Below are 26,017 nucleotides of genomic sequence, written 5' to 3'. Positions count from 1 at the left end.
AGTTTACCTGCAAGGCAGTAATAACAGGGTGATGACAGGGGTCGACCTTTATGGGAGTCTATGTTTGCATAATAACTTGCATAATAAAGAGTTACAAAGGGTTCATGGTATAAGCAAATTAATAGCTCTTTTCTTCTCTTGATTTCACTGAATCTCCTCAATGTGGCACAACAGCTATTTAGTATTACAAATTAAAATTGAAGAAAACTGAATCACTCAATTAATCCTTATAAAGTGTTTGTATCAAATACCTCTTCATCATATACACATACTTCTGTTAAGAAATTAAATCAACCTGTTGTCACTGACCTGGAAATGTCTGAACTGATTTTAAAGGAAACTGCATTCAGTAACAAGATGGGTTGATAGGAAGGCCTCAGGCAGTGCGTAAACTTGCAGTGTGTGCTGATGGTATGATAAATCTTTGGATTGTCTTTCAGCCATGAGCTTTAGTTTTATGTTTCCTCTCTCAAAGCTAAGACATCTCCTGGAAACTATGCCAGAATACACTTCACTTCTGCCAGGACATGACTCACTTGTCTACTGGTGCCTGATGAGCATGTCAGTGTGTCAATGACTGAGGGGATTTAGGGGCTTATAAAAGGAATGACAGCTGGGACACTGAATTCACCATGATCAAATCGAATTGTATAGTATAATTGTTTATCACACTTTATACTGCAACATTCATATTATTCTGTTTTTGCAAATAGTATTGAAATATGTTGCCAGCTCATTCATTTTTCTAAGCCATATCAACAAGCTTGATGCAACATATATTATAATGACATCACACCAGAGGCCTGTCATTCTAGGTGCATTATGTGGCCACATCCACATGGCCAGACGACACCTGTTGTGTACAACCTACAGCCTGAACAGACCACAGTTCTTGACACATGTCAGATTGGAGCACCCTTGAAAAATTCAAGTGCTCTTGTTTTGAAATTCTGCTTTATATCTTATTGTATTGTCTATGTTACTTAGTTGGTACAAAGCAGAAGTCATGACTTTACTTCCATGCTGTGATGTTCTGTATTTGCAAATAATTTAGATAGAAATAGTGTAGAGTGGAAATTTTTTATATTCATTAGTTATTGTTTAAATTGTGAAAAGTGAGCATTGCATACTGGATTTAAGGCAGATCTAAATGTGATTGGCTAAACTGCATTGCATGCCAACAGAGATAAGGGAGCAGATCACAATTAGAGCAAGAAGTTTTGATTAAAAACTATGAGCAAATTGCCTAATGTATGTACAGTACTTGGTTTTTTATTAATTTAAATGTTTTACTATCAGATGCTGTGCTTGTAGATCATAATTTTGTCAAATGATTGTTCCATTCAATTCTTGTTTGAAGAGTTTTTGGATTCTTCTTTAGAGATTATCTTTGTGTTTTGTTGTGATGAAATAAAGCAGCATTTAGATCCTAACAACATCCTCAAGTGGCGTGCAAATTTAAAAAAAAAAATAAAAAAAAAATACATGGATGATACAACTGTACCAAAAAACACTTCCGTCAAGGACAATTAATTATATACAGAATAACACTTAAACTAAAATGGATTTTGTAATAAGGGTTGATCCTTCTATTGGAGAAATTCGAGCTGGAAGTGCCATCTTTATATGTTTTAGTTTTCTGCTACTACAAGCAATGCACCTTGCCAAACCATAAGATGTGTTATTGTACTTAACATAAGATGTGTTATTGCTTTCAATATGGAATAGAACAGAATGCAGCCTTCTGCAACACATTTTACAAGGCAATTCTTGTTTTTCACTAGACATTTTAAAAAGCGTGGCACTTTTATAATAAATAATAGTCAGGCGCAATACCCAAAGACATCCTTGATTAGATTTTTGTGTTTTAGATCCTAAAACTTGTTTTCATAGGCAAAATATTTGACGCCATACTCACAAACAAGAACAAAGACGAGACATAACAAATCTTCAAATAAATCAGTTCCTCATTTTGAATAAAAACCAAGCAGAGTCAGTCTGATGGTGCAGACTGACCACCAAGTAATTCATTTACAAAGAGCCTTGCAGTTATTTGAACACTTTGGAGAAACAACCATTAAAATGATTTGTTTGTGTCATACATGTGTGTCTGCTTTATTGCAAAAGTCTGAATAAAGTCAGATCAAATTCAATTAACACAAAACAAGACTGGATGAACAATGAAGAAATCTGGTACCTATAAGGCCTAAAAATAAAAGCATTACAGTTAAGTGGAAGCGTTAAGTGTTTCGGATTAGTCTTTTGTACGAGTCCAAATCATAATGATACTGATACATTCTTACAGTTACAGCCATGAATCATAAATGTTCACTTAAAAGTCTCCTCTATTGCTTTTATCTACCTCTTGAATAAGACACAGGCCCAGTGCAATATCATTTCAATTAGATCTTTTACTTCTCCATGCAAGAAGATCCTCTCTAATTTGATTCTCATTTCCGTGCAACATCTTCCCCTCTAATCAGACCGTTAGACTGTAATCACGAGAGCTACAGTTCACTCCTTCCCCAGAGGCTCTGCAAATGGACGTTTAGATCTGAGTAAGCATATTTGTGAAATGACCATCACCGGAGAGGCCTGCTCCAAATTCAGATGCTGTTACACTCAACAGCTGGTTAATCAAGAAATATTACACCATTGCCAGTGTTAAAATGGGGACTAGGCTGACCTAGATATGGTCTTCATGTATCTGCTGACCTTAACTGTCCCCCTGTACCGACAGGGTTTTGTGCCTGATAGCCACATGCCTTCACTGACACCTTAGTTCACTTAAAAATTTACATTTACATTTACATTTACATTTAGTCATTTAGCAGACGCCTTTATCCAAAGCGACTTACAAATTAGGACTAAATTCAGCGAGTCATCATAAAGAGGCAAAAGCAACAACAACGCAGGAAGTGCTCAAAATACGAAGTTCAGGTATTATTCAGAGTAGCATAAGCCTGATAAGTGATGTTTAAAAGGGAAAGGATTTTTTTTTTTTTTTTTTTTTCTATAAGGTTAAGTGCTCACGGAAGAGATTGGTTTTCAGCTGTTTTTTGAATGTTGTCAGGGATTCTGCATTCCGGATGAGGGTGGGGAGAGCGTTCCACCAGCATGGAACTGTGAATGAGAATGTTCTGGAAAGTGATTTTGTAGCTTTCTGTGATGGAACCACGAGACGTCGCTCGTTGACCGATCGTAGGTGTCTGGTAGGGATGTAGACTCGTAGGAGTGAGTGAAAGTAGGAGGGAGCTGAGCCTGTGATAGTTCTGTAAGCAAGCGTCAGTGCCTTGAACTTGATGCGAGCAGCTAGAGGTAGCCAGTGCAGAGAGATGAACAGAGGAGTGACGTGGGCCCTCTTGGGCTCGTTGAAGACAAGACGAGCTGCAGCATTCTGGATCATCTGTAGGGGTTTGGTCGCACATGCTGGGAGTCCAGCCAGAAGGGCATTGCAGTAGTCAAGCCTAGAGATGACCAGGGCCTGGACGATAAGTTGTGTTGCATGCTCAGTTAGGAAAGGCCTGATCTTCCTGATGTTGTGCAGTGCAAACCTGCATGATCGAGCTGTCTTTGAAATGTGATCTGTGAAGGTCAGCTGGTCATCAAACGTTACTCCAAGATTTCTGACCGATCTTGATGGGGTGATTAATGATGACTCTAGCTGGATGGTGAAGTCGTGCTGTAGAGATGGATTGGCAGGGAGGACGAGAAGCTCAGTCTTTGCCAGGTTGAGCTGCAGGTGATGTTCCTTCATCCATGTGGAGATGTCCGCCAGACAGCTTGAGACCGGTGCAGCTACTGTGGGATCATCTGGTTGAAAGGAGAGGAAGAGCTGTGTGTCATCAGCATAGCAGTGGTAGGAAAAACCGTGTGCCTGTATGATGTGTCCCAGTGATGTGGTGTAGATGGAGAAGAGGAGGGGACCAAGAACTGAACCCTGGGGAACCCCTGTGGTCAGCTGATGTGCTCTGGATACCTCACCTCTCCATGCGACCTTGAAGGACCTACCTGTGAGATAGGACTCAAACCAGTGGAGTGAAGTTCCTGTGATGCCCAGTGATGAGAGGGTGGACAGAAGGATCTGATGATTCACCGTGTCGAAGGCAGCAGACAGATCCAGGAGAATGAGGACTGAAGATTTGGAAGCAGCTTTTGCGATCCGTAGGGCTTCTGTGACTGACAGTAATGCAGTCTCAGTTGAATGTCCTTTCTTGAAGCCAGATTGGTTGACATCCAGCTGGTTGTTTAGAGACAAGAAGGATGTTAGTTGGTTGAAGACAGCTCTTTCAAGTGTCTTCGCAATGAATGGTAGGAGAGAGATAGGTCTGTAATTCTCTACAAATTATGTGTTTAGCGTTGGTTTTTTGAGCAATGGAGTAACCCGAGCCTGCTTGAATGCTGTAGGGAAGGTGCCAGTGTGGAGGGATGAGTTGATGATGTGTGTGAGTGATGGTAGAAGTGTGGGAGAGATGGCTTGTAGAAGGTGTGAGGGGATGGGGTCAAGCGGGCAGGTGGTAGGGTGACTGGAGAGGAGAAGTGTAGATACTTCTTCCTCGGTTAGCGAAGAAAAGGAGGACAGAGGGGTATTGGCTGTGGAAGGGGTCGGTCTGGGTTCCTGTGTGTGTGGAGCTGAGAACTGACTGCTGATAGCTGTTGTTTTGTTGGTGAAGAAGGTCGCAAAATCGTCAGCAGTTAAGGAGGAGGCGGGAGGTGGTGGAGGTGGACAGAGGAGAGAGTTGAATGTCTTGAAGAGTAATCGTGTGTTGGAGGAGCTGTTGATCTTGTTGTGGAAGTATGAAGATTTTGCAGCATGAACATCAACAGAAAAGGAGGAGAGGAGAGATTGATACATACTCAGGTCAGATGCGTCTTTTTATTTGTGCCATTTCCTCTCCGCTGCCCTGAGTTCGGTCCGGTGTTCCCGAAGAACCTCAGATAACCAGGGGTTAGATGGAGTAGCGCGTGCTGGCCTGAGCAGGAGAAGGAGAAATTGCTAGAGAGAGCAGCAGGGGTTGCTGAGTCTTCTGGACGAATCCAGGTCTCAGTCAGCCCCAAGATACTAAGAGTAGAATGAGATGCAAAGGCTGGAATGAAGTCAGCTTTATTGACTGCTGACTGACAATTCCATAGACCCACGGAAAGAGAGAGAGGAGTATGTGAGGATGTGAGGATGGGACGCAGATTGGCAGTATTGCGCTGCCTATTGCGCGTGATGAAAGGACGGTGCCGAGAGATAACAGGAATGTATTGAAAGCACATGTTGATTAAGGTGAACAATAAGGTAAGTAGAGGGAAGAGAAAGGGAAGAGGAGATACTTAAGTGCCTTTCTGGTGTCCTTGCTCGGTGGAGTCGCGCAGGTAGAGTCGCTGGTCTTTTCCCGAGTCGGTCTTCACACGAGGAGGCTGAACACGAGAGCTGAACGCTTCCGCGACAGCGCGCAAATTACACAGATATACGGATAATGCTTTCACCGCTTGAGTGAGTACAGCTGTTTCGGTCGGGCAATTAAGTGTAAATAACGCGAAAATGTGGCAATTCCAAACTGCTAGGAGCAAAGGCTTAAGTGCAAATGTAACAATAATTTTAATTTTCACTCGCGGCTGTTGTTAATTGTGCCAACGCGTCTCTCTAAAATACAGAATTATGTGAAGTTAAAAATACAAAATAACAAGAGGATCGAAGATAGGCTTACCTTGACTAAAATACAACAATGAAATAATAGGGTGAACAGAGTATTCTGGCAAAAACACTTGCGCGTTCTTGCTGTGCCTCTAGTATGCTTGTCGCTGGTCCTGCTGGAATGATCTGAAATGTCTCTATTTATAGCTATTCTTACAGATGCTGTTTCGGTCGGGCAATTAAGTGTAAATAACGCGAAAATGTGGCAATTCCAAACTGCTAGGAGCAAAGGCTTAAGTGCAAATGTAACAATAATTTAAATTTTCACTCGCGGCTGTTGTTAATTGTGCCAACGCGTCTCTCTAAAATACAGAATTATGTGAAGTTAAAAATACAAAATAACAAGAGGATCGAAGATAGGCTTACCTTGACTAAAATACAACAATGAAATAACAGGGTGAACAGAGTATTCTGGCAAAAACACTTGCGCGTTCTTGCTGTGCCTCTAGTATGCTTGTCGCGTCCCCCTGTACCGACAGGGTTTTGTGCCTGATAGCCACATGCCTTCACTGACACCTTAGTTCACTTAAAAATTTAATTTGTGTCATCATTATACTCACCCTCATGTTGTTCCAGATGTGGAAAACAAAAGAGGTTCCAATGAAAGGGCAACATTGGAGCCCACTGACTTAAATTGTATGGGTAAAACTAGTTTTGTCATACAGGTTTGGTCAACATGTGTCACACACCTGAGCCCTCAGCCAAGATGGCCACCGCCTCGCCGCCTGAGCCCTCAGCCAAGATGGCCGCCGCCTCACCGCCTGAGCCCTCGGCTAAGATGGCCGCCACCTCACACCTGAACCCTCGGCTACGATGGCCGCCGCCTCACCGCCTGAGCCCTCTGCAAAGATGGCCGCCGCCTCACCGCCTGAACCCTCGGCTAAGATGGCCGCCGCTTCACCGCCTGAGCCCTTGGAAAAGATGGCCGCCGCCTCACTGCCTGGGTCCTCACCCACGATGGCCGCCGACACCATGTCCGAGCCTGTATCTGTCCCCGAGCCTGTGCCTGAGTCTGTTCCCGAGCTGGAATCTGTTCCAGAACCTGAGCCTGTTTCTGAACTCCCACCCAGCCTCCCTCTCCCACCTCCTCATATCATCCATCTCTCATCCCTGCCTTCACTGCTTCCTTTCAGCCCCTCAGCTCACCCTCAGTCCATCTTCGGTGATGTGGGTTCGCCGCAGGTCTGCCAGTCGCCAACTCCATAAGGGTCGATGGGTCCCCGGTCTCCGCCTCCGACCTCCACGACCAGGACTCCACTTCGGCCTGTCGGTCCATTAGCTCCACCTTGGCTCCTATCTCCCTCATCTCCACCGTGGCCCATCAGTCCACCAGCTCCGTCGGGCTCCCTCGTCCCCACGGCTCCACCTTGGTCGTTCGTCTGCCTGCCCTCGCCTCGGGACTACACTCCTCTGGCTTCGCCTTGTCCCTTCGTCCCTCTGGCTCCGTTGGGCTCCTCACTCCCTCCAGCTGCACATTGGTCCTCTGTCGCTCCGGCTCAACTGCGGCCTTCTGGATCCCCGCCTGCGCCTTGGTCGCAGTAAAAAAACTCACTTGCGGCACCCTCCTCCCCCTTTCTACCACTGCTCATGTGCATTTGTTATTATCGGAGCCGGCCAACTTTATCGTGTGGAGCTATGTCTACCAAGGAGGGTAATACATCATACACAGCATCATATGGCGTGTATGTCGAATTGCCGTAAAGCAGTTTGTGTTTCTCGCTCGTTCTCGCTTCTCACAAGACTTCCTATTTCCAACTTACCGGGACGTTAGTCCCCATGTTGCAAGGTTGGTTTTCCACCTGGGAACGCAAGGGGGAGCGAGGAAAGTCACCATTTTTACCAGAACAGGTTATTTAACCATCTAAATGATTTCTAAACGGTTTTATTAAGTTGAAATAGTTGCCAAGTTCCCCTTTAATAAACCTTGGAATTATCTTCATCTTCATCTTCTGTGAATTTCAGCATTACAAATTATGCGTTACAAGTTACTGTGAATTATGATTTAAAAAAATAAATAAAATTTTTTATCTATCCCTTTATCCCTAAAGCCTGTCTCATATTTGATACACAAATTACTAAGGCCTTTAAATTATCAACATGATCAAAAATGTTGCTGAATATTTTTTAGCAAGTAAAAGTCCTTCTAGTATAATTGTAAAAATGTCAATCTTCAGGTTGTGGTACACGTGTTCTTTTGCTGTGAAATCTTTAATGATTTTTATAAACAAAACATACAAATAATTTTTATCTTGTTATGGCACATATAACATTATGTGTTGAGAAGATGGAGCTCATACTTGAAGAGGAAAAAAGCTTTATTTAGAGGCCCAAACTGAGCAAAAATATGTAATTTTGTGCAGTTGCGTGATTTTTTTATATATAAACAATTTTATATAATGATATATGTAATACAAAAAAAATCTTACTATCATTTCATATGTGAAGGTTAATCATAGTTGTAATGGTTATGAAATGGTAATCTTCAAATTTTACCCAGTGTTTGAATATAAATGTGTTAGATCCTCTTTTGATCAGTAACCCTCTCCAAATCTGCAAAAGCAGTTACATTAGATTATGTGTTTACCTTGACCGGCTTAAGGGCACAGGGATATTGATATTATGAGCAGAGAAATGCAATTAGTTCATGACTTGGAAACAGATGCACTTTGAATTATTCCTGTTACACTATCCAGCTGCCTGCTTTCTTTGTTTACTTGAAACAAATCTCTAGGGAGTATGATCCCAACCAAGCTTGAAACGAAGACATTTCTTCTGATGACTTGTTTGTCTTCTGATTCATTGTGTTTCATTGATGTTTTTGGAATTTAGTGAATCATTTTGCGGGTTTGCTGACACGTCTTTGGAAGGCCTAGTTTTGGAGTGAGTGCATGTCATTGAAGTTAGCAAAATGGTGGAGGCTAGTAAAATGCCTGAAACCATGTACAGCACCTTTAATTGCCAAGAAGAAGCCCCCGAGCATTTGAGGGATACTAAACTATCCCTTAGAAACAGATGCACTTTTCGCACTTAGTTAATTATTTGCCAGGAGCTTGCTGTTCCAACAAGTTCTTACTCCCAAGTCGTCCTATATAGGGTCCTAAGGAGGACATGCAAATCATGGTATAAAGTTTACATTTTTATTTATAATTCATTAGTTTAGAGAAAGAATAGGAAAATCATGAAATATCAACCTGGGCTTGTTAAAATGTTAAGTATATATATTTTTCCCAAGTTAAAAAGGAGAAACAACCAAATGAACTATACGGGATGATTGCAGGACTCAGTGCTAGTGCTGGATCTGAACAAGGCAAAGCTCCTCCAGGAGACTGACTGTGTGCCAAATCTGAGATAAACCATCAGTTTTTCTATTGACCGAGACACAAACTCTCAGACGGCAAGCTTCCCTTCCTAAGCACTAACAGGTGTGTATCAGTGAAAGACCTGCACTTGATACATCTGCAGAGAAAAAGTTCATATCAGAGTCAAATACAAACCAAATCCAGTATCTCAGTGCAGCTTGTTCTCATTCACATACACACTCCTCTCTTTAAAAAGACGGACATCACATGGTGTAGCTCACTAATAGCTTTTTGTTGTATGCACAATGTGCAACACATCTACTTAAATATTATTTTTGGTCATTCAATTAGTTGGTAAATTAACATTGGTAACACTTTATTTTGATGGTCCCTTTTGAACATTCTGTTGACCATAAGTAGCATTGCAACTACATGTCAGCTAACTCATTAGAGTATTAGTAGACTGCTTAATATCTGCTAACTCTTTATTATGATGGTCCCCCAATAGAAATTCTACAGACTATTAGTAACTTTGGAACAACATTTTATTCTAACCCTGCAGTCTACTAACACTCTAATGAGAGCCAGTAGACATGTAGGTGCTCCATTACTTACAGTCAACAGAATGTGTTAAAGGGACCATCAAGTGAAACATTTTATTTTACTACAATGAACTGAATATTCATTTATTGAATATTTATTTAGTCAAAAAATACGATGCATGATTTTATTTGTTGGACGCAGTTGAGAAGTTCAAGACTTCTAAAGTGGGACAGACTATCCAACACATCCAATAGTTCTCACAACAAAGCACATTGAAATTGTTCCTGTAATGCATATGTGGAAAGTGTCATTTAGCATCAGCTTCTGCCTTGTATATCAGTTAGTTTGGCAAGACAAAAAGGTGTCTGATGCTGCCTTCATGTGCTATCCAAAATTTCCTATTTCCCACTTCTGAAGTTGTAATTACGAGTTTGTTGCATTCAAGTGCTTTATTGTTGAAAAGAATATGAATCATGGAGGACACCAGGTTCATTTCTTGGGGAAACTTATTCAAGCTAAAATGTATTGAAGATAGAGTCAATATCCGACAGATTTTGAATAAAAATTAAACATTACCTGCGCTTTTGTATGCATTCACTGTACTGCTCATTTATAAGGTTCGGTAAAATAAACTCTTGTATAATAAATGTTTGTAAAATATATTCAATTTACATCAAATGGTTATTTATTTAGTTTCCCATTTGTAAAAAAACAAACAACTTGAGAGGCTGTTGATGTCCGATAGCACGTGAAGGCAGCATGAGGTGTAGCTGTTAGGTGGGTGAGGTTTCCTCTATGATATCTCATTGTGGGTGTGGTGGTGTTCTGATGACAGGACTCTTTGATGTGATCAGAACGGCACTGATCACTGTGGTTACCTGCTATTACAAGGTGTCGTCCCACATTTCTAAATGGAGGTTTTTGGGGTGGTTTGACCTGTTTACTCCAGTAGGTGAGGGGTTAAGTGAGCGACATGCAGGGGAACGATGTCGTAATGGTAGGTTTGTAGTCTTTTTTTCTTTATTTATGAAGTAAACTCCACCACACTCAGCAACTTTCAAGGTTCTTTGCTCCAAGCAACGAATTAACATCAGGTTTATTTCCAACACAGCAGCACTGATCCTGTAATTTCTTTTCCTAATAAATAAAGTAACTCTGATGCAATATAAAAAATAAAAAAAAGTCTTATTTACAATTCCAACAATTCCACTACGGGACAAAGGGAGATTAGAGAACATCGGTCAGCACCCCTGACTCAGCCAAAAAGTGTCATCAGGTAAGTGCTGCGTTGACAGTATGAAGAATTTAAACAGCAGCTGCAGCTTTTCACATCGCAGCTTCAGAGAATACATTTCAACGGGTGATGTATCAAAATTTTGTTGGATTTGAGCAACCCAAACATACACAGATGAGTGTACACAAAGCTGAACACACCATAGTCTTAGTGTTAAATGGAAATGTCATTTACAGCTTACGAGTTAAATGTTTTTCAGCTTTCCTGTCACATGTGGGAATATATTGCGCAGAACTGCCAAAGTGCAGAGGCGTGCACACAAATACATACCATACATTAAAAACCATTACATATCAGGTTGGGGACAGATCCATTGTGCAGGCATTTAGAAGACCGTAAGGGAACTATTAAGTAAAATTAGTCTGTCCCAGTTGTGTGTCTGACAGGACTAAATGTCATTAAAATGTTTAAACTGTAGTCGAATTTTACAAGGAGCGGAAAGAAGAAAGAAAGTTATGTTTGAACATTTCACTACGGGTGAAGTCTAACCACAGGAGTTAGAGAATGAAATAACCTCTTAAAAATGCAATAGTCTCAATGGATGAGATCATTCATCTGCTTTTGCAGGGAATGAGGGATGCTAATTTGTTCTGTTAACTGCTAATGTACATTTAATATACATTTTACATTAATACTTAAGGGAAATAAGCTATAAAGGGACCAAAAGAAAGAAATACAAGCATATGAAACTGTGGAAAACACTAAAAAATGAGAATATACTAAGACTCTTACAGTAAATGGCCTAATAACTTTTAGTTTAAAAGGTTACAGAGGCTGGTTTGAAAAAGTTTGCTAAGGGGGTATGGCTTGACGCCATCAGACTGAGAGTCCAACCCATCTCAATAAGACCTCAACAAGTTTGGTCAGAGTACACTGAAAAGTTATAACAGGCAGTAAGTGTATTAGTCAAATTGTTTTGCCCACATGAAAAGTTTGGTTTATTTTCATGATTATAGTACTTGCAGATTTTCATAACAGCTTGGTTGAAGGTAACATTGCACTTGTACCATCTCAAATACACCATCAATGTTCAGAAGGCAAAAAAAGGAAAGTACTTAAAACTTAAAACAAAATGTAATCAAAAACCAGTATAAAATCCTATGCTGGGTTCGTGTCAATTTCTAAGTTCATAGAACTTCATTTTAGTTTTTGCTGTTGCAAATAATATAAAATACAATCTTTTCTCAAACAAGTGTAAAAAAAAAAAAAAAAAAAAAAATTGAGAATACAGCAAAAATGATCCACACTTGGTACAACAACATACAAACAAACAATAACAGAGAAATCCAAAATATGGTAACAGCTGTAAAGTCCATAAGAAATCTGCAGGTTCTTCAGTATAAAATTGCATTTGCAATTTAAAAAGAACAGCCATTTCAAGAAATGATCTTCAGTAGACACTTTACAATGATAGACAACTGCTTCAAACAAAAGCAGTTACAAAAAAACTAGGGAAGTCCAGAAAAACAAAACATTTTGAACATACACACAGTAGCTACATTTTTGAAGCATTTCACACCATACTCAGTTCTCTTCCCATTATGCAAGGCTTTCCATGTGCCAACCATGTATTAAGTAGCATTACAAAGCAATGTAAACAGTGTTCGCCAAATTCACCCCCATATAAATGCAAGGCAACTTTAGAAAACACATGGCTAATAAAATTTTAAGTGTTTATGCACTTTAAACAATTTAACAATTAGTAAACACATATAAAACATCATAAAGCACAACAGCCAACGTATTTGAACAGGCATTTGATAATACAAGCATTAATGCCGATTTATTAGTTACCTACAGGTTTGTGAGGTCATGTTCGATTAGGTAAGTGCTACTGTACCTCTATTTTACCTGCTATTCTCAGTATGACATCCTGGCAGAAATGTGTTCAAAAGCTCTTTGGATACTTGGGGCCGTTCACACAGAACACACTTTTTCCCCACCACTTAAAAAAAAAAAAAAAAAAAAAAATCATACTGTGATAAGCATAACAAAACAAAAACAAACAAAAAACAAAACAAAAAAAAAACAAAAAAACAATGAGATAAAGTAGAAATGATTACAAAAAGTCAAAATTATCAAACAATAATGAGATAAAGTTGAAATTTAGATAAATCAAATGACATAAGTCATGAGATAAGTCAAATGACAAGTCAAAATGATGAGATAAAAATAAATAATCTCTTAGTCAAAATTGAAATAAAAATGATAAAGTCAGTTAATTTTCATCTTCCTTTTGACTTGTCATGACTCATCTCAATTATAACAGTCAAAATTGAGATACAAAGTCATAATTATGACAAAATGAATGGTCTTTTTTTAACTTATATAAACATAATTTCGAATTTTTGTCATAGTTACGACTTACTGTGTCAAAATTAAGATTTACCAAAGCATTTTTCCCAAATGTGTTGGAAATGGGCTTCCATGATTCATATGAACAGGTTATAGTTTTCAAATAGAATACTGAAGGCAAACTATTCACCTATTGTCGGAAGGAAAAATAAATAAAATAAAAAATAAAATAAATACACACAAGCAGCACTTTCTGTTCAGTAAATATGACTGAATTCAGGAGACTTAAGCAGTTTGGGTTCTGTTGTTTAGATTAATGACTATTTGGATGTGGCCCACAACCTCATGTAAATTATGTTTCAGGCTATACATTTTTGTAATCATTTTTATTGAATAAAAAAATTACCATTTAAAAATGTATGGCCGTTATTAAAGGAAATATTTATAATAGTAACCACAAAATTTGACTGTTTATTGACTCATTTTTTTTTTTTGTATAGACTGGCAGTTTTGTTACGCAGTTGAAAAGCTGTGAGAGTAAAAGCGTGTTGCAGTTAGACTGCTGCTTGATTATGTGCCTGTTCAAGTGTCCGGTGTGAAACAGGCCTTATGTTATGAAATTTATATAGATAAACCATGTAGGAGGAAAGGATCAACACAGCAAGTTTAGATAACCAGAAAAGAAAATTTGTCAGGCTTAAAGTTTTGATTCAGCAAGCTTTTCAAGATATATAGTCATAACAAAAGCATGACCATACATGATCAGGTATAAGCGAAGACATTGTCTAGAATAGGATAGATCCCGCAAAAGGGACCTTGAACAGAACCTTGTTATTATTGCTAATTTAAATGATATGTTTGCATAATATAAAGAGACTCAGACAGTGAAGAATGATGTTATTCATCACTTAGTAGATGCTGAAGTGATAAACTGTTTCCTCCTTATTCATTTGTTGATAATTATGATGCCGATAATGGTGATCACAAAAAGTCTATTTCTGTTTCTCAAGTGTGCAGGACTCAGGGACAAGCAGGGAAGACATACCTATAATAATGCAACTATGACCTTTTAATGTCCCCTGAATGGCTAAGTTAAACCTTTAGCTCCAATTTATTATCTTCTACCAAGTCCTGTCGTTTGTGTCATTAAAAAGAATATCCTTTCAGAAGTTCTTGAAAATTTCCAGATCCTTAGCTGGTACAGGTGTGTCCTTCTTCCACTCATCCTCTGGATAGGTGTCAAAGTTAGATGTGTCACCCTCATGAGATACCTTTGGAACAATGGGTGGCTGTCACAGGAAGGAGAGAGAAACTCATCAACAAAGCTTCAGATACAGCTAAATATACATTAGCATTCAAACGTTTGGGGTTACTGAAAAAAAAGAAAAAAAGAAATGACTAATTGTAAATCAACAAGGATGCATTAAACTGATCAAATGCATCAGTTTCCACAAAAATATTAAGCAGCACAACCATTTTAACATCGACAATAATAAAAATAAGTATAGCTGCAAGCAGCAATTATCGGGGCCAAGCAGATTAAGACGACAAGACGTGTCAGACCAACTGCAACAATGAGCAATCAAAGACATTTAAAGAGGATTTTAGGCGAAATGACTGAAAAATCCTTTAAACAGTAATTTAAAATATGATTTAATGGATTATCACTTTCGATCAATAGGTGGCGCAGTTACAAAACTGATGTGATGTGGTCAGAGTGAAGTGACAATGACACATACAAAGTTTGGTGTCAATATGTCAAGGCATTGCAGAGATAAAGCCTGAATAGTCCTTTTGGCAGCATGCCTCAAATTTGCTGCTGCGGTGGCACAGTCTGGAGATGATACGATCAGATTTTGGTGAAAATAAGACAAACGTCTAGGAGGAGTTAGAAAAAGTAGGTTTTGAATGAAAATCAAGATGGCGGACAGGAAGTTCGACCAAATAAGGTAAACTTGGTAACTATCTTCTTGGCGTGACCCAAGGAATCTATTAAGACCAGTGGCATTTCAATAGGCAGATATATTCAAAAGTTATTAGCCTTTTGGGATATTTTGTTATGACTTTTGACCACTAGGGGGCGCTGCTTTGAAACTTCTCATGCTCTTTCAGAGCATCGTGCTGATGACCCATACCAAGTTTCGTAACAATCCGTTCATGAATTCTTAAAATACAGCATTTTAGCACATAATTCAAAATGGCTGATATGGTAAAATTGGATATCAGTCGACTCGACATGTTGCCCTAAATCTAACGAGACCAATTTTATGGGACCAACTGTTCAGAAGTTATAAACAAAAATAGCCATTTTTCATATCTCCTGACCAGTAGGTGGCGCTGCGTTGAAACACAGCATGTAGCCTCAGGTCATGCTTATGATGACATGTACCAAGTTTGGTCTGAAGCTGATAAAGCGTTGCGGAGATACACCCTTACGTCTAAAATTTGTTTGTGCCTTTATCGAAAACGGTTAGACGAATCAACTTGAATTCCATGGCATGGTCTGGAGATGATCTGGTTACATTTTCGTGAAAATCGGAGCAACGGCCTAGGAGGAGTTCGAAAAAGTATTTTTTTCTGAAAATTCTAAATGACGGAAAAATTTCCATGACGGAAAATTACGTCATAGGGAATCGATGCAATCGAATCGTCTTGATCCAAGGAATCAGAGGAAAAAAGAATTTTGTTTCTAGCCCTTGTGGTTCAAAAGTTATTAACATAAATAACGCTAGAGGGATTGGTTTTAAGACACCAAATTTGCTATGGTGACAGATTGGACTGTCCTCTATCAGTGTGCCAAATTTCATAACTTTCCCGCAAGCGGTTCTATGGGCTGCCATAGACTCCCAGAGCGGAAGAATAAGAATAAGAACGGTAACAGATTCAATAGGTGCCTCTGCACCTTTGGTGCTTGGCCCCTAATAATAAGTGTTTCTTGTGCACCATTTATTGACAATATCCGGGTTTTTTTTTTTTTTTGACGACCAGCTTACATCCCCTTTTAAAAGTGACCCATATCCGATATCTGCATTTATGCTTTACACTTGGCAAAACAACCCAAGGTAGACATACTGACCCGGAAAAGCTTAGGCCGATCGATGCAGACAAAATGATACCAGATCATCAAAAAAACGTTGGGTTTTGATAAACCCACTGAACCCTAAACCCACTGAAAAAGAGTCATATGATCAAGGTTGGTGTCCACCTGAGTTGACCACCGTCAACTCGCCACTGTCACTTTTTCAATTACGTACGACTCGCATTGACACGGGAATATCCAAACTGTCCGATTACATGGTAGACACAAACGCAAATATCCGATTCATATCAGATTTTTTCCACATATGAATGATGTCTGAAACCGATCTGAGAATATCAGAATCCATATTTTTTTCCTGTTTACACGTTCGTGGGTCATCTTTGCCACATGGGAGAAAAAAAGAAAAGAAAATCGGAATTGGGTCTAAGAATGATTCCGAAAAACGTGACACTGAAGACTGGATTAATGACTGCTGAAAATTCTGCTTTGTCATAACAGGAATAAATCACATAATATATTAAAATAGAAAACAGTTCTATTAAATAGTAATAATATTTCACAATATTACAGTTTTTACTTCATTTTTTTTATCAAATAAATGCAGCCTTGGTAAGCATAATTGACTATTGGTAGTGTATACTGTACTTCCCATTATCCAGCTACCAAGGCCTTCTGGGAAACTATTCAATATGTCCAGTAAACCTTGGGGAATATTCTGGCTTTGTAATTCTAACAATAAAGCAAGTAAAATTACTTTTTAAAGAAGCGTTGACACTAATGTGGCCAGCAATGACTTGGAAATCTTACAAAAATGATTAGTGGTATTAAATTAATCTTTAATAACAGGGCATATGCTAAAACTCTATACGACATAACTGCGGTGCTTACCTTGAGTTTTCTGCAGGGCACAGACTCCCAGTCTACTGACTTAAACCATCTGTGCTTTTTCACATCATCAGCCCCATTCTGGAAGAAGACAAAAATAATACACAATAATGTGATGGATTACTATAACTAAATGAACATTAAAGTAGAATAAAGTCTTACATTTTGAGACAAACCATCACAGTTAAAACTGTGACAAGAATAAAAACCTTAAATGTGCTACAATGAATAATATATCTATTAACACTTTTAGATCTGACATTGAACATTTCACACTTCATTTGAATCCATTTTATACCAAACAGTCTTTTCAGCCACCGTGTTGTCTTTTTAGTTTCTTAGAGAGGAAAAGAAAAGTGGGGCAACAATGCAAAGTCTTCTAGAAACCTCAGAATTTGGGCCATGCATTGCACTGTGGGACTATGAGAGATAGACATCCACTCAAGTGGAATAACAGATATCTGCACTTGTGAATGAGCGCTGCCAGCAGGACCTGGCCTTGCTGTGGAAACAGTGCAAACACAGCTGTGATTGGGCTGCCGGCTCTTAAACTCTCATAAAGAGTCAGAGGAGAATAGAATGAGAGAAAGAGAGAAAGAGAGAAAGAAAGAAAGAAAGAAAGAAAGAAAGCTAAATTAACAATAGAAACATCTAGCCTGATAAGTCCACCCTATGTGACATTTCTTCAAAAATGTGCCATCTTTGTCTCCTACTCTGAATATGCATTGACAACAAAAAGTAAATCTGAATAAATCACAATTTATTAAATCTAAAAAAAACTAAAACAAACAGAGAGATATACATTTCAGCACAGCTCGTTCCTCACATGCGGAGAATTATAATAACAGCATTAACTGTTGTTAATGGGAAAATGACGCAACCATTCACAAACTTCCCATGACATCACCGTCACGATATGCATCACATTAGGTGTGACAGGCCTGGCGCACTGCTGCCACCTCATCTGGCGCCAGTTATTGAATTATTTCCTCTCAAAGGACAATTTAGAAAAGTAACTGCCATTAAACCGCAACTGTTAGAATTACTCAAGCTGGAGATGCAGAGACATTTTGCACAAGGACTCTGTCTGCAGTTCTTTCCTCTCTTTCCACCTCGACTGATGGGGGTTGGAAGGGAGGTATGGTGGGAGAGTTTCCCCGTGTCAGAATCACTCTGTGAGTGTCCAGGGAGTTTCTCCAGAGCCTCATCTCATCCTCTCGAGGCAGATAGGCAGCCTCCTTTTCATAAATGGAAACATGTGGCCAACTGTGGCCTTTGGGAGAAAAATCTCGCAGGACTCAATCAAGGTCTTATTATTTGCTTATTAAGATGCAAAAATGTTAGATGATTCATGGATTCTCAATTCTCAACCTGAATGTGATATGACTATAAAGAGTCCATATGGACAGAAAGAAGAGTGTATCAAAATAATAATGTTCTCAAAGGAAATATCCCAGATGCTGATTCCTGCAGAAATACCTTGCTCAACCATACAAGCACTATATCAAATATCTGTTACTAACACCTTGCTTACCTTCATGTTTCCAAGCCTTCTTGCCCGGTCAATTACCAGAAACTTCTTGATTAGGTCCCTAGACAAACAAAGACAGAAGATGAGAATCACTATGGTTAAAAAAAAGGCACATTATTTAATTATTCAATACACACAGGAAAGTTAAGATGCACAAGGCAGAAATTAAGATTAGGAAGACTCCTTATTTAAATTAGGTCTGATTCCAATAATTATTGTAATGTTATGATAACCGATAAATGGCTAATATTAAATACGAATATTGTATTACTTTGCTAAAAAAGAAAAGAAAATGAAATAAAAAAAACTCTATATAAAAATATCTGTATACTACATTTTGGCAAAACAGCATTATAAATGAGCAGTATTGAAATCTGCTAAATAAAAGTAAAAGTATACAAATACTATATTGTAAGTCTTCAAAAAATGATCTATGAATGTGTGGTCAGAAACAGTTTATGGCACGTTTCAATATGTAACATTAATAAACTTTGAACTATTCTGCTTGTACTATTCTGAACAATGTCTGGAACTTTGTATTACTAGCACTTCTTGTATTTATTGCCTGCTTAAGATGAAGCATTTGTTGTATTATTATTCATTAAGTCACTTTGGATAAAAGCGTCTAGTAAATGTAAATATTTGTAAATGCAATGTTTGTTGTACTTTTTTTTTTCCAAGTTAAATCTTCACTATAATAGAATAAAATGTTACGCTAGATGATGGCAAATGTAAATCTATATTCTATTAAAACGTGGAAATATATTTAAGGAATCTAATTTCCACCATCAAACTATATATCAATAAATGTACAAAAAGCAAAATATCTAATTTTTGCTTTAATCAGCTTATGAACATAAAAACAATTTCTTCAAACATAAAAATCTTTGCACTGACAAAACTAATCTGTATCTATGATCCAACACGCTTCAAGCTGCGAAGGCGAGCGCATTAGCATGTTGACTGCTGTGGCGTTGATATTCTCACTCAACCTAACACGAGAGACGCCTGGAGCGCTCTTGCTGCAGATGACCTTACCATTCACTCTAACCTCCCTGGCAGATGTTATTCATTCTCCAGTGATCATGTGTGTTTGACTTCACAATACTATTATCTTATCAAGCTTGTTAAACCCCTAGTGACAGGAGACGTCGTTCGGCTACTTTCACAACTGTAACTAGAGTAAACATGTCAGTTGAAAGGAAACACGGATTTGCTTTGCCTGAAGTGACTGTCTGTCTCTATTTCCGAGAGCTTTCTTAAGCTGTCTTTGTCTCTGGAGTGCAGACTGTTTGAAGCAGTAAACAGCAGTTAGCCCCAACAGTTAGTGGACAAAAGTCATATTAGGAAATGCAACTGTGATGCAATTTTGTGTCCATGTTTGTACAGCTGCAATGACTTCTTAGATGACACAACTAAGAGAGGATATTGTTCTGTATCTACTTTTGTATTTTTTTGAACATCAAGATGAAACAGCAGCGTTTTTGCTGAATCCTGAGCTCCTTTAGTTCAAAAGCACCCTGAGTAGTGGAGTAAACAGACCCATCTGTCTGTAATCTAGAGGACGCCTCCACTCCTGCAGCTGCCAGTGTGCTTAGTTGACAAGTTTAGATGGGTTCATTAGAGGACATGTGTTATGTGTATCTATGAGAGCATCTCTCTTTGAACTATGAACTGTCTAAAATATGGGTCTTCAACCTTTTTCATATCAAGAACCCTTTGCTGGAGAGAGAGCCTGTTATCACTGAATATAAAAATGATTATTACATTTGAAGTGTGGTCTACTACCATATTAATGGATTTAAATACTTGAAGATGCTTTTGAAGCAAAGTTATTAAAATAGTCATTACTGATGTTCAAAGACATATACATTTTTATTTAACTTAATATATTTTAATGTGGGAGGAGCAATGAAACTGAATTTTAGCTTTTTAAATTTAACTTAATGTATTTTTGTTTTACCAGTGTTAGTCTAGCATTATTTATATACTATTACAGTATTTATTGATATTTTGAATAATTTGAATCTTTTCAGTTTTCAAAGTTTTCATTTTAATGTTAAAGATTTAGTAATTTTCTCATTTTCATTTAAGTTTAAATTTTTTCATCTAATAATTTTATATTTTTAATACATTTTTTATCTCAGCTTAATTTCACCAAATTAAAATTGGTTGTAAGTTTTAGTAAAACATTTTTATTAAACAAAAAAACAAATACATATTTGAGATAAAATATTTCTTGTTTATGCTGACATGATGTCACTAGACGTTGTGTTTTATGAATGCTATAAATGTGGCATGTGGCATTTTTTTTTGGGTTGTGTTTTCTTTATCAAACTCACTTTACATAGAAATCCAGATGCCGTGGAAACTCCAACTTTCCGGCCAGAATCTTCTGGTAGATGCCAAAAGGATTATCATCAAAAAATGGTGGATACCTTAGACAGAGAAAGACAGTAAAATAGTAGAGATTTTTAAATGCCAGCGATGAATCCAAGATCCCAAAACCTTAAAAAGATGTACCAACCAGAGATGTATCAACTGAAATATTTTAATGCTCACAAAGACATTTTAAAATAATGATCAATTAATGTGTCAGTATAACAGAGAGCAGAAAAAGTCTCTAAAAATGTATACTACTTTATACCTTCATCTTATTGACAGCTAAACTGAATTTAATGCTGAAATGGCCAGAAATGAATGCAGACTTTATCTCTGTCAGCTTAGTCTAATAAAAACCTCTGCAATGATTCATTAAAAGACCTGACCTGGACACTACAGACAAGACAAGCACATAGATGAACACAAAACAACTGTGACTTAAGCCATCAAGGACCAAACTTGAACTAGATGGCAAAAAAGTTGACATTCAACTCGTGCAGATTATAAGTGCAGATTTAATACTGGCTTGGAATAAAATCAATAACAACAGATCACTTTTGTTTGTAACACCGTTTTTAGGCGTCATATGTATAATTGGTAAACAAATAAATAAATCAATCTGGTTTACCAAAGATATAATTACATATATTATAATTTTTTTTTTTTTTTTTTTTTACTACATTTAAAATAATAATAATAATAATAATAATTATTACAGGGTTCCCACACCTTGGTTAACTTCAAATTCAAGGACTTTCCAGGTCCAATACCCTCAAATTGAAGGACTTAATGGGGACTTAATTCGAGGACTCAAAAACTCATCATGTTACCTTGTAAGATGCATTGTTACAGCTTTCATGTGTCAAACACAACTATACAAAAAAGCTTTTTTTGCATTTATTTTTGGCCATATGACAGCGATCTGATATTCTATTCGTCATATTTCTGTTTTACATAAAACTGAAGAATATTCGGTACATCCTATACTGTATTCTAAAATGATCTAATATTCATTTTTGCATGGATTTCTTTTTAAAAGAGCTAAGAAGTTTTGTATAGGAATATACTTTTACGTTTTTCTTGCCTCATGGGTTTACATTATCTTAAAGCAAAGCAATTAAACACTACATTAAATAAAATATTTGGGCAAATGTAAGTAACTAACTAATAAACCCTGTAATTATTATTATTATCATTTTGTAGTGCTTTATTGTCAGTATGTTACTTGGAATTATTTAATATAAAAGACCTCTTCAATTATGTACTTTTGCTAAACTCTCCCCGCCGGTAAAGGAATTTTCCGGAATTTATGAGACACCGCTTCCCCGCCACTTGACTGAATTTTCTGGCTTTCTGTGTTTTCACTGTTTTTCCACTGTTCAACTTTTTTTTTAAACGCTGGCTGGGAAAGCGTTAATTCAAATATTCCAATGTAATCTACAGCGAGTTAACTGAACAAAGTCTTGAAGTTTTGAATTTGACAGATGCATTCCTGATCTGCACTTGTTTAAATCACCAAAAGTAGCAGCACTGGAGGAGAACCACAACTGCTGAATGTGTCGTTTAGGCCTTTGAATGACTGCTGTGGACTGTCTCAGTATAATGCCATTTCTACTAATTTCTGTCCATGTGATGTGCGTTCTCTAATGTCTGGTATGTGATTCTCCAGCTCATGCTGTGTAATCCATTACTCCATTACAGACTTCCAGTTCAGTCGTGCTACGCCCCAACCAACATGCCATCAAACATCCTTCCACTCTCCAAGCAATGAGCTTGTGTTTAATACCTGAGTCCAGGTGGCATTGCAAACAGCCATTAAATATGAGGGATAGATAAGGTGAGAGATGCTAATGAGCCTGTTACTAGGCGACCACCTGAAGTCGCATGAGGACACAGATCACTGACAATGACAGAACTCAAGTGTCAACAGTGAAGATGAGATGATGAGACACACATCAGCAGCAAAACATAGAGTGAAAGACCCTGCAGCGTTTGACACAGAATAAGCCATTAGCTCAGAGCTGCACAGCGGGGATGACACATGTGTAATGGTTTAAAAGAGCATTACACAGAATGGCCAGTTACGATTATATCCTATATAAATAATATATGTAAATAGTAATAGTAAATATGATGCATAATGAATCATAACTGTAATTTATATAGCACACATATTCCAGTCATATACATTACTGTTATTATTCTTTTATAGTGAATTTTTGAAGCTTGATAGCACCTGGTCACCATTCACTTTCATTGAATGGAAAAGAAAAACATAAAAATCGCCTTTTGTGTTTAAATTAAGAAAAAGTATCATTTAGGTTTGATATGACATGAGGGTAAGTAAACGATGACATCATTTTGTATTCCTTTACAGACCTCAGGCTGCAGCCTTCTAAAAAGTAAAATAAGGTGGTTCAACTTAATGGATTGAGCAGGACTGACAGTATTGACTGAGTGTGGAAACCATAAACAGAGAGAGAGAATCCAGGAGAGCATAACTTGTAGCTATTCCTTCTCATGGGTGATGGAAGAGAGAGAGGGTGAAGGAGAATAAAAGACAGAGAGTGCAAGAGAGGCATATTCGTCTCTATAGTGTTGCTGTAAGCAGTGGCTGGTGACAGGGGAAAAAAAGGAGAATTATAAAACTCAAAACTTTTACATAACACCACAGGTGTCGCCAACATTCCACTGAGAAAGAGAATACAAAAGGAGAAGCCTTTAAAATTGTGCTCTTGAAGAGTGCTGGATCTTATAACATCTATTGTATTATTACTAAGAAACTCACACATATACTGGTGTGTGTGTGTGTGTGTGTATATATATATACAAAAATATGTCAAAATATTCTCGTAAACACAGTTGGTTATGTCTTAAGTGAACATAAATAGTTGACAAAGAAAATGCATCTGTAATATTATGGGCCCTATTTTAACGATCTGAAACGCAAGTATCAAGCGCGAAACGCAAGTAACTTTGTGGGCGGGTTTTGGGCGCTGTTGCTATTATACCGGCGGGATAAATGACTCTTGCGCCCGACGCAAATCTAAAATGGGTTGGTCTGAAGTAGGTTCATTATTCATAGGTGTGGTTTGGGCGTAACATGAAATAAACCAATCAGAGCGACATCTCACATTCCCTTTAAGAGCAGGCACGCTTGTTCCATGGCGGATTGATATTATAACGGCGGATTTGCCAGGCGCGCGCCAGGAGCGGTTCACAGCCGAGGAGACCGACGTTCTCGTCAGTGCCGTAAAACACAGAGAAGTGACATTGGGGATGGGAGAAACACACCCAAATTAGCTTCGGTTAAACAGGTGTGTAATAATTTGGGTAAATGTGTAAGCTAGATTTATGCCTATTTTTTCACATCTTCATGGACACAACAATGATTTCCCTCGTGTGTTAATATTTTTCCTTGTAATAATGTATGGTTTTCTAAAAATGAGAACTGCTGCGTCTGTGTGTAGATGAGATCAGCAAAGTGTATGCGCGTTTTGCACACGCTACATTGGTTATGGCCAAGCATGCGCCCTTAAAATAGCATATGAAATTTTATTCATAAAGTGCAGTGTTATTTTACATTTGATTACAGTTTCTGTACCTGAATACCTGAAAATCTTAAAACATTGTTTATTTCAATCGTATCTTTGTTCAGTTGTATTTATTTGTGCAATTGCTAAGTAAAAATGTGTTCCTTTTTAACTACTGTTTTTTTTTTTTTTTTTATAATGTTTGAAATGTTTATTAGTTAGGCTAGTTGTTTTTACTATGCTATTTTTAAACCATAGGCAAAAGTTCCACAAGTGCTCTTTAGCCTGCTGATTTTTGTTCATGGTATTCAGCTACAATGAAATGTTTTGCAATAAGGCTTATCTTATTGAAATCGAAATTAGGAATCGATGAGCAGAATCGGAATTGTTCAAATTAAAACGATACCCAATCTTACCCTAACCCAATCCTTAATTCAAAATACATCTTCTGGAAACCCTGGTTTGTGAACCATTTTTGCTTTTTAATGCAATTCTAAAAGTTTTTGCTCAGACTTAGCTGACATTTTCACCAATTTTATCCTTAAAAAGTGGTTAGGACAGAAATACGAACACACCCACAAGACATCTGCTCACACCCACATACACGGTCGGTCACTACATTGAGGTTGCTACCCCATTGGAGGAACTATTCCAACTCTTGCTATATTTCCTGTAAAGGAGAGTCAAACAACCTTTAACATTCAAACAGACAAACACACAGTCCCAGATACGACTGAAGAGAGATTTTGTATGTCTGGGAAAGCTGAGCATATGTCTGTGTGTCTGTCTCTTGGAAAACTAAGGGACCAGGTCTTTTTCTCTCACTGACTTGAAGAAGCAAATACTTCAAAAGAAGTCTGGGATGAATGAAGAGGGTGGGTCACTCTTTCCTCCAGACGAGAGCCAGTGAAAGCTCTAGGGCAGATTTAGATTCCGCAACATGCAGGTGGGAGAATGGAGCAGTTTGGAATGGATATACACTACAGCATCCAAAATTATACCAGGAGGGAAGAAGTTTATTTTCACACCGGCTTTGGAGTCCATGTGACAAAATGAACACATTTTATTGTGTAAAGATTATGCACAAAGTGCAGCTGTGTGGTAGCCTGACAAGCCAGACCCACATCAAAATGTTGGGTCTGGGAACACACCATTGGCAGGGCTCAATCCGAGGGGCGGGATAAACAGTTGTCTTTCAAATTCCCTCTGCACGCAATAGGATAGCGCTACAACCAACCAGAACGTTTTCCCACCAGCGGAGCTAGTTGTTAGATTAAACTTTTGCCGTATCCGGTCGGAAAAAAGTCTTCCAGAGTCGCGGCCAAAGCCAATTCGAAAGACCCATCTTTGTTTTCAAGTAGCAGGGAATTCACGTGGAACCGTCGCATTTCTGCCATCATTATGTTAAGCCCGCCCACCGACTCTATACACGATGTGATTGGCCTGACTAGAGTTTGGTTTTTCCAGCTCGCAAGCCAACGGAGCAAATTACATTTGCTGCCGCTAGGGTGCGTCTAGATTTCTAGGCTAGC

At 38.2% G+C, this 26,017-nt stretch overlaps 1 protein-coding gene across 1 annotated transcript in view; it reads right to left on the bottom strand.

Annotated features, from left to right (window-relative positions):
- Positions 1 to 11,730: 11,730 nt before the first annotated feature.
- The window catches only part of prkx (protein kinase X-linked), a 55,708-nt gene continuing 41,421 nt past the window's right edge, over positions 11,731 to 26,017 (bottom strand). The window contains exons 5-8 of the mRNA XM_082164052.1: positions 20,913 to 21,008; positions 18,574 to 18,631; positions 17,043 to 17,120; positions 11,731 to 14,403 (exon numbers count right to left, since the gene is read on the bottom strand). Coding sequence (XP_082020178.1) covers positions 14,278 to 14,403; positions 17,043 to 17,120; positions 18,574 to 18,631; positions 20,913 to 21,008 — 358 coding nt within the window. The 3' untranslated portion in view covers positions 11,731 to 14,277. The remainder of the gene's footprint in view (positions 14,404 to 17,042; positions 17,121 to 18,573; positions 18,632 to 20,912; positions 21,009 to 26,017) is intronic.

The sequence above is a fragment of the Leuciscus leuciscus genome (assembly GCF_965113295.1).
Source record: "Leuciscus leuciscus genome assembly, chromosome: 3".
Classification (NCBI taxonomy): domain Eukaryota; kingdom Metazoa; phylum Chordata; class Actinopteri; order Cypriniformes; family Leuciscidae; genus Leuciscus; species Leuciscus leuciscus.
The sequence above is the reverse complement of the archived record's forward strand: the minus strand, read 5'-3'. Positions and strand labels throughout refer to the sequence as shown.